Here is a 10,000-nt window from a genome sequence, read left to right on the forward strand (position 1 = left end):
AGCATCACGCACACACACACACACACACACACACACACACACACACTCACGCACACACACACACACCAGAAGCTCATTTGTTTGATTTCTTCTTTTTTTTGCTTTGTTTTTCTTCTCGACCACTCCACATCCTTCAGACCCATGGTGATAAGCTGTCTTCTCATGTTGGGAGTGGAGTATAACAATAACAATACTAAGTCAATGAAGGATTGTTTAGATGGATTAAACTGTGACCCCTAACATGTGTGTGTGTGTGTGTGTGTGTGTTTAGGTGAGATCGAGCAGGAGCAGCGGGCCTTATCCGAGCTGGAGAGGACACTCTAAAACTCTGAGGCTGGATCTTCAGAAACTCAGCTCTTTACTGAGTCAAAACACACAGCAGAGTGAAGAACTACAGCAGAGCAACAACCTGATGGAGAACAGCTTTATACATCAGCTAAAGGTACACACACACACACACACACACACACTGACACAGAGGGTTTCATGCGTGGGTACTGCTGTTTATTTGTCTGTTCACTTGTGTGTGTGTGTAAGAAAATGGCTGTGTATTTGGTTTAACTTTGTGTGTGTGTGTGTGTGTGTAGGACGCAGAGAGAGAGTCTGTGGAGATGCAGCTGCGTCTGGGAGAAACTTCAGGAGGAAAAAGAGAGGCTGCTCAACAGCCTGGTGGAGTCTGAGTGAGCATAAACACACACACACACACACACAGTTAAACCAAACACACAACCATTTTCTATTCATTCACATGTTTCACTGTATATTTGTTTGATTGTGTGTGTGTGTGTGTGTGTGTGTGTGTGCAGGCGTCAGATTATGTTGTGGGAGAAAAAGACTCAGCTGGTCCGTGAGACCCGGTCTACTGTGGACTCGGAGGTGGGGAAGGGAGACATCCACATAATGAGGGCAGAGATACACCGTATGGAGGTGTGTGTGTGTGTGTGTGTGTGTGTGTGTGGATACAGTACATAGGGAGAAATTATTATGTCCCGTAACATAAAGGTACTTATTTATACAATACAGGTAGGATACGTGTCTTTACGTGTACCTGTGTGTGTGTATGTGTGGTGTGCGTGTGTGTGTGTGTGTGTGTTGTGCGTGTGTGTGTGTGTGTTTCAGGTGCGTTATGGTCAGCTGTTGAAGCAGCAGGAGCAGTTGCTAAGGGAGATGGAGGCGGTGGTTGCCAGACGTGAGACCATTGTCACTCGCAGTGAGGCTCAGGCTCGAAGTGACCGCAAACAGTCCACACAGACACAGCTACAACACACACTGCAAGCCCTCCGCCGCAACATCACACAGATACACAAGGTGCGAACACACTCACACACATACACACACACACACAAGGTGCAAACACACACATCGTCTGATTCATCAACCTTTCACATGACGTGGAAATAGTGCGGAGATCTGAGCGCAGTTGATGAATCAGCTTCAGTGCATGGAATAAGGCTCCGCCTACCAGTGCTTCATTTACATATTGTTTACATGAAACACTCCTTCATTCATCCAGATGTTTTGGTAGTGAGCCAGTGATACGATGTTACAAGCTGATTCTGTAATTACTATTTAATAAAGACAATTATATCATTAATAATTACTGTTAACACAGTCATGAGTGGCTTCTCGCTTTAGTAAACTTGTGTATGTTTGTGTGTGTGTGTGTGTGTGTAAAGCAAGTGGAGGAGTGTGATGGTGTGTTAGCAGAGCTGCAGGAGAAGCAGAATTCTCTGAGTGAAAGTATGAAGGAGAAACAGCTGCAGATTGGTGACCTTCATAACACCAGCAGTGCCCTCAGTACTGACCTAGAGGACCTGAAGGAGACCAGGGAGAGTGTGAGTACACACACACACACACTTCAACTCATCTATAACTGCAGATTCTTAAGATGAAACACTAACACGAACAGGCGATTAATTAAACACAATTCAGACCAAATTCATGCCCTGTCCTCTTCTCTAGAACCTGACCAAGCTTTGAGCTCTTCTCTGCTTTAGAACCCGCCCAAGCTTTGAGCTCTTCTCTGCTCTAGAACCAGACCAAGCTTTGAGCTCTTCTCTGCTCTAGAACCCGACCAAGCTTTGAGCTCTTCTCTGCTCTAGAACCAGACCAAGCTTTGAGCTTTTCTCTGCTCTAGAACCCGACCAAGCTTTGAGCTTTTCTCTGCTCTAGAACCAGACCAAGCTTTGAGCTCTTCTCTGCTCTAGAACCAGACCAAGCTTTGAGCTCTTCTCTGCTCTAGAACCAGACCAAGTTTTGAGCTCTTCTCTGCTCTAGAACCCGCCCAAGCTTTGAGCTCTTCTCTGCTCTAGAACCAGACCAAGCTTTGAGCTTTTCTCTGCTCTTGAACCCGACCAAGCTTTGAGCTCTTCTCTGCTCTAGAACCCGACCAAGCTTTGAGCTCTTCTCTGCTCTAGAACCAGACCAAGCTTTGAGCTCTTCTCTGCTCTAGAACCTGATGTTCTGATGTTCCACACTCCAGAACCTAACTGATCATTGCACTGTATTTTGTTTTTAACTATTTCACTAAGTGTTCTGCTGTTCTGTGCTCTAGAACCTCTCTCGGCTGCTGGTTCTCCAGTCTCGCGTAAAGCAGCTGCAGGCGGTGAAGGAGGGACGTTACAGCAGCGCAACATCCGGAGAATCAGCGCTGCAGCAGGCCGCTCAGAAACAACACGACCGGATACATGCGGTCAGTCACCACACACTCCTCACTCTAGAACACAGTCTACAGAACTCAAACACAGGTTCTAGATAACACAGGCTTAAGCTCAGAAGTCATAAAATGAATGTGACTACATTGTATACCAAATCAGTTCTATGTAGCCACCTCCAGTCCATTCTCTCAGCTCCGCTGACCAACCGTGTAGTTCTACAGTTACAGACCATCTGTTGCTCTGCATACTTTGTTACCCCCCTATCCCCCTGTTCTTCAGCACTCAGGACCCCCACAGAGCAGGTGTGATGTGGTGGTGGATCATTCTCAGCGCTGCAGTGACTCTGACGTGGTGGTGGTGTGTTAGTGTGTGTTGTGCTGGTGTAGAGTGGATCAGACACAGCAGTGCTGCTGGGAGTTTTTAAACCCCTCAGTGTCTGGACCGAGAACAGTCCACCGACCAAAAACATCCAGCCGACAGCGTCCTGTGTCACTGATGAAGGACTAGAGGACGAGCGACACACACTGTGCAGCGACAGATGAGCTACTGTCTCTGACTCTACATCTACAAGGTGGACCAACGAGGGAGGAGTGTCTCACAGAGTGGACAGAGAGTGGACACAGGGTTTAAAAACTCCAGCAGCACTGCTGTGTCTGATCCACTCTACACCAGCACAACACACCACCACCACGTCAGTGTCGCTGCAGGATGTAGTCAGTGGAGCTGATTGAGTGGAGAGTGAGTGTAGAAACAAACGGTGGCTGAGCAATTACATTAATTTGAAATATGTAAAAATATATTTTTAAAGTCTTTTACTGTATCTTTTATAAGGAATTTTATGGTACATTTTGGGTACTTTCCAGAGCTGCTTCTGTTTGACGTCATGAACTGGGATCATATGTAAGATTCCTCAGCTGCCTTTATGACATATGTGTGTATGTGTGTGTGTGTGTGTGTGTGTGTGTGTGTGTGTGTTTTGCTGTCCTCAGATCACAGGTGTTCTGCAGCATGTACTGCAGGATTTTCCACAGCATGAGAGCGCCCTCCGCAGGATAAATCTCCTACTGTCCGGACGTACACTCACGGACCACCAGGGACCCTAACACTACCTCTACCTCTTTATGTTTAGCTTAACACCACATCCCCATTCCATGTCCTTATAGTTCTACATAGCTCAGTGTATTAAACCACTTTAATGAATCCTCTGATTCCTTTCGTATCCAAGAACAGCCCAGGACTGTAATGAATACATTTAAAATAAAGATAAAGTAATGCATTAGAGGCTCATATTTTACACTGTAGTCTTTTTGCATGTAACTCTTTTGGCCCTGAATGAAAAAGGTAGTCTGTTATTAAACAGCGGGGGTAAATATGGACTATGGTTTGTTCTCTCTGTGTCTGCGTGGGTTTCCTCCGGGTGACTGTCTGTGAGGAGTGTGGTGTGGTCTCTCTGTGTCTGTGTGGGTTTCCTCCGGGTGACTGTCTGTGAGGAGTGTGGTGTGTTCTCCCTGTGTCTGCGTGGGTTTCCTCCGGGTGACTGTCTGTGAGGAGTGTGGTGTGTTCTCCCTGTGTCTGTGTGGGTTTCCTCCGGGTGACTGTCTGTGAGGAGTGTGGTGTGTTCTCTCTGTGTCTGCGTGGGTTTCCTCCGGGTGACTGTCTGTGAGGAGTGTGGTGTGTTCTCTCTGTGTCTGCATGGGTTTCCTCCGTGTGACTGTCTGTGAGGAGTGTGGTGTGTTCTCCCTGTGTCTGCGTGGGTTTCCTCCGGGTGACTGTCTGTGAGGAGTGTGGTGTGGTCTCTCTGTGTCTGCGTGGGTTTCCTCCGTGTGACTGTCTGTGAAGAGTGTGGTGTGTTCTCCCTGTGTCTGCGTGGGTTTCCTCCGGGTGACTGTCTGTGAGGAGTGTGGTGTGTTCTCCCTGTGTCTGTGTGGGTTTCCTCCGGGTGACTGTCTGTGAGGAGTGTGGTGTGTTCTCCCTGTGTGCTCAGTGGAGAATCACAATGGTTCAGAATACTACCTAGTGTTGCTTTAAATGCACAGACTCTATATCATCGTTGTGCAGTAACAGTGAAGCACATTTCATTTTCAGTTTCAGAAAAATGAACAGGATGAATTGCATAGGAAAGCTAGCACTGTGATAAGGATCAACAATAGGAGTGTATTTCACCACCCTGTTTAACATAAACTATACAGTCGGCCTTCTTTATTCATACAGTCAACCAGCCTGTCTGTTAATGTGTAGCGCCCCCCTGCTGTAGCCCCCCACCATTTCATCACCTCAGTCTCTCTCCAGGACTCTTTGCTTGAGCTTTATTTATCTCACATTTCTTTCATTCCTTTGTCTGCGTCTGCACTGAGCATGTACAGGATGTTTGTTCTTGTCCTTGTTCCTTAAATAATACATTATCTTGTTACCTGGTACCTAGAACCGGGTTCTTTTTAGTCCCTGCTCTTAGCTATTGGATCAAACACTCCAGAGAGAAGAGTGCTCCTCTGCCGTGGGGTTTTACACCCCTCTAGCCGACACTTGGCATTGAGCAGGATGAGTGTACATTCATGTGCAGCTGCTCTGGAGTTCTTATTTAATGTGTATTCACACTGTGAAAAAGTGAAACATCTACATTGCTCACAATCTTTGTTTGTGTTTTCCACTGGGGGCTGATAAAACACTCACTTCCCGCTCGTGTCATCCGGTCCGTCCACATGTTTTCATGTTGCGTGCCTCGCGCTGACGTAAATGATGTGGGTGAAAGGGTGGATGTTGAATGAAATAATGACAGCAGCAATTAAAGTCATTAAAGTGGCTTCTGTGCTTAAACAATGGAGTTGCGGTGTAAAGTGGAAACGGGGTCGGAGCTGATTTATGTAACACACTGATCTACATTTATGATCTACATTTAGAGCTCAGCATCATCTGTGCTTCCGGGGGGAGTCTGTCCCACAGCTGCAGGGGCTCGGGGCCTGGGTGGGATCCTCTCCTCGGGTCACTGTCTGTGAGGAGTGTGGGGTGTTCTCCCTGTGTCTGTGTGTGGATCTCCTCCGGGAGGAGTCTCTGTGGGACATTTTCCACAGGTGTGAGTGTGTGAGTGACTGGGTGAGTGTGAGTGATTTAAGTCATTCATGTGCATCACATATCACATTCCCACACATTATTTTGTTGTTAGCACAATTTATTCAATCATTTGCACGTCTTATGAAGTCGTTCCCCTGCATTAAATATCATTCATACCTTTTTTCTATAGTTTTATAGAAGCCCTGATTCATTTTGAAAGGATGTCTCCAGCAGGGCTCTGTTTACAATGAAACGTTCCATTGTGTTTTAAACAGTGTTTACCTGTGGTTCTCACAATGCACCTGCAGCCTCAGGTGTGTGTGTGGGTGTGGCTGTGTGTGTTGTGATGTGGAGGGTTAGTGTTGATATCATGTGTAAAAATCTGATGACGGATCTACAGTTGGACTTTTCCCATCATCGGTTTCCCATAAACTAACTCTCTCTCTCTCACACACACACACACACACACACGCTCTTCCGTTCTTTCATTTCCTCTCTCCGTCTGCAGGACTTTGGACCTTGTTTGGTTTGTTTTAGATAGTGACGCTCTCAGGAGCTTAATGAATCTGGGTCCAACACAAGCACAGGACCCCACAGTGTCAGTGTGTGTGTGTGTTTGTGTGTGTGTGTGTGTGTGTGTGTGTGTGTGTGTGTGTGTGTAAATGAAACCTGAGTGTGTAGCTGTTGTAAATCACATTGTGGGGATCAATACCAGTTTATTTACTCACAGTTTGGTGACTTCTCTTTTTCGTGGGGAGCTCACACACTCACTCACACCTCATTCATCCAGTCACACTCACCCAGTCACTCACACATTCACCCAGTCACTCACACTCACCCAGTCACTCACACATTCACCCAGCCACTCACACCTCATTCATCTAGTCACACTCACCCAGTCACTCACACACTCACCCAGTCACTCACACATTCACCCAGTCACTCACATTCACCCAATCACTCACACAGTCACTCACACCTTTCATCCAGTCACTCACACACTCACCCAGTCACTCACACAGTCACTCACACTACATTCACCCAGTCACTCACACACTCACTCAGTCACTCACACAGTCACCCACACATTCACCCAGTCACTCACACTCACCCAGTCACTCACACCACACTCACCCAGTCACTCATACCACATTCACCCAGTCACTCACACTACATTCACCCAGTCACTCACACCACACTCACCCAGTCACTCACACACTCAACCAGTCACTCATACATTTACCCAGTCACTCACACCACACTCACCCAGTCACTCACACCACATTCACCCAGTCACTCACACCACATTCACCCAATCACTCATACCACACTCACCCAGTCACACTACATTCACCCAGTCACTCACACCACGTTCACCCAGTCACTTACATCACACTCACCCTGTCACTCATACCACACTCACCCAGTCACTCACACCACACTCACCCAGTCACTCACATCACATTCACCCAGTCACTCACACCACACTCACCCAGTCACTCACACCTCATTCACCCAGTTACTCACACCATATTCACCCAGTCACTCACACATTCATTCACACACTCACCTATTCACTCACACCACACTCTCCCATTCACTCACACACTCATCTAGTCACTCACACCACATTCACCCAGTCACTCACACCACACTCACCCAGTCACTCACACCACACTCACCCAGTCACTCACACCACACTCACCCAGTCACTCACCACATTCACCTAGTCACTCATACACTCACCCAGTCACTCACACCACATTCACCCAGTCACTCACACTAAATTCACCCAGTCACTCCCAGTAACGCACACCACACTCACCCAGTCACTCACCTGTGGACAGTTTAACTCAGTCACTCTACTTACCAGTGTGTGTGTTTTGACTGTGGGAGGAAAGTGGAAAGTGGAAACTCACACAGACACAGGGAGAACGCACCACACACCTCTAATCTAATCAAAACACACACACATAAAATAAACACACACACACACACACACACATATATTTATGATACACACCCAGATAAATTAATAAAGACAATGTGCAAAGAAGTGTGTGAAGTTCTGAAGTCTGATCATGAAAGACATAAAAATGACATACACACTTGGCATGGGAACCGTGTGTGTGTGTGTCTGTGTGTGTTATTTTGAGGTTTGAAGGGGAAATATTGTGACTTGCATTTCAGGTTTTTCTCAGACACTGAGAGAGTGAGTGTGTGTTGGGCGTGGCTTAGGAGGCGTCTCTCTCTCTCTCTCTCTCTCTCTCTCTCTCTCTCTTTCTCTTGCTCTCTCTCCTCCTCCTCATTTTCAGCTGTGTGTGTGTGTGCTGCAGTCACTCTTCTCTTGGCTGTGTGTGTGTGAGAGGTGTGTGTAGCCTAGGATCATTCAGCAGTGGAGTGTGTTTGTCCATTCGTATATGTTCAGATATAGTGTGTGTGTGTGCATGTGTATAGGTGTCGAATATGAATTAGAGTGTGTATGTGAAGGTGCGTGAGGGTAGGTTCAGTGTGTGTGTGTGATCTGAGTGTGTCACCATGGCGACGGAGACAGTAGAGGACAGTCCAGACCTGAAGGACATGGATGAAGAAGTTCTGTGGGATTTGATCAATGATAATCGCCACTCTATCTCTCTGAGCGTGCGACCTTGTGTTCTCATCCCGTACCTGAGGCAGGCGCGTGTGCTCTCTGACATGGACGAGGATGAGATTCTCACGTGCCTCAAATTCAACAACCGTAGCATGAGGACCAGTGAGTATACTGCACACAAACATACACACAAACACACACACACACACGTTTGTATCCATGCATTGTGGGGACGTTACATTGAGTTACATACAGTACAGTGCAGTGCAAACGTTTCAGGCGCCTGAGGAAAGTTGTTAATCTGAGCAGTGAGGGTTTCTTGTGTGTGTGTGTGTGTGTGTGTTGGTTTAAGCCTTTCCATGTCTCTCCTGGTGACAGTGTTGTTTGAGGTGATCGTCCTGTGCCTAGTGTCAGAGGATAATAAACAATGAAGTGTGCTGTAGATTTAACAAATCCATACGATCAGGAGAAACATCTGGAAACACACTCACTTTTGCTGTATTTATGTTTTTGTGTTTTATTTGTACAATTGTAATTATACAGTAGCAGTCAAATGTTTGGACACGCCTCTCAGGGAGGGTTCCCTTTGTTTTGAGGCATTTCCCCCATGTTGTGAATGTACAGCACCACAGTCAAAAGTTTGGACACATCTTCTTACTCAGTGTTTTTTCTTTGTTTTTTTATTATTTTCTACGTTGTAAATGAATGTGGAAGACGTTAAAACTATGAAGGAACACATATGGAATTATGTAGTAAACAACAAAGTGTTAAAGAAAGCAGACTATGTTTTATACTTTAGACTCTTCACAGTAGCGCCCTGTTGCTTTGATGACAGCTTCACACACTCTCTCCGTTCTCTCAGTCGGCTTCATGAGGTCGTCACCTAATGTGGTGTACACAAACACACACACACACTGCTGTCTAGGAAACCTCCAGGGTGATATATAATGTGTAACACTTCCTTGAACTCCTGTGTTCATAAATACAATGTTAAAGTTGTATACGGCACACACTGAACAGCTCAGAGGAGCTTTGTGTAAAGTTAGGATTCAGAGTATCGGATGAAATAAGACCATTTACCGTTTGGTATTTATATAAATAATAATCCTCATTAACTATTTTAAAATGTCAGCAGTGAACGAGTGATTGTTCCTGTAGGTCACATGCTGGACCTGCTGCGTATCCAGGGCAGAAACGGAGCCGTGGCGCTGCTGGACAGCTTGATGATCCACTACCCTATGCTGTACACCCAGATCACCGGCCGCAAGCCCAGCATCGAACCATCCGGCTTCAGCGGTCAGTCGAGAGCTCATACTGACACTTACACTGTTTACACTCAGGATAAAACAGTGCTTAAAATCATTTAGGCTTGAGTTAGTATTGAAAATGGTGGTGGAAACCAGTTAAAGGTGCAGTAGATGGTTTTATTTCAATGTTAAAACTAGTACAAATTAATAGATAAACATGTACAACCTGATTAAACACATATTTTATCAATGGCATCAGTGCATTCTGTGTCATAGAAAACGTACTTTAAAAAGTAAGTGGCCGTCTGTGTTGTTGTGGTTTCACCTGCTTGGCCACTGGAGGTCGCCTTTACCCTAAATGGACTGCAATAACAGACAGGCACACATTTCATTATCCCTGCATTAGAACTGCACTGTAATGCTGTTATTACTGCTTTAAATGTGAGGTTGTGTGTGTG

At 46.1% G+C, this 10,000-nt stretch overlaps 2 protein-coding genes across 2 annotated transcripts in view; both read left to right on the forward strand.

The window, feature by feature from the left end:
* ccdc40 (coiled-coil domain 40 molecular ruler complex subunit) overlaps positions 1 to 4,016 on the forward strand; it is a 14,265-nt gene extending 10,249 nt beyond the window's left edge. Inside the window, 9 exon segments of the mRNA XM_066665453.1 lie at positions 272 to 315; positions 317 to 442; positions 588 to 626; positions 628 to 680; positions 807 to 927; positions 1,120 to 1,308; positions 1,677 to 1,835; positions 2,555 to 2,692; positions 3,647 to 4,016. Of these exon segments, the coding sequence (XP_066521550.1) occupies positions 272 to 315; positions 317 to 442; positions 588 to 626; positions 628 to 680; positions 807 to 927; positions 1,120 to 1,308; positions 1,677 to 1,835; positions 2,555 to 2,692; positions 3,647 to 3,760 (983 nt within the window). The 3' untranslated portion in view covers positions 3,761 to 4,016.
* Positions 4,017 to 6,001: 1,985 nt separating this feature from the next.
* Positions 6,002 to 10,000, forward strand: part of card14 (caspase recruitment domain family, member 14) — a 33,697-nt gene continuing 29,698 nt past the window's right edge. The window contains 3 exon segments of the mRNA XM_066664089.1: positions 6,002 to 6,019; positions 8,235 to 8,457; positions 9,454 to 9,591. Coding sequence (XP_066520186.1) covers positions 6,002 to 6,019; positions 8,235 to 8,457; positions 9,454 to 9,591 — 379 coding nt within the window.

The sequence above is a fragment of the Hoplias malabaricus genome, chromosome 3 (genome assembly GCF_029633855.1).
Source record: "Hoplias malabaricus isolate fHopMal1 chromosome 3, fHopMal1.hap1, whole genome shotgun sequence".
Lineage (NCBI taxonomy): Eukaryota > Metazoa > Chordata > Actinopteri > Characiformes > Erythrinidae > Hoplias > Hoplias malabaricus.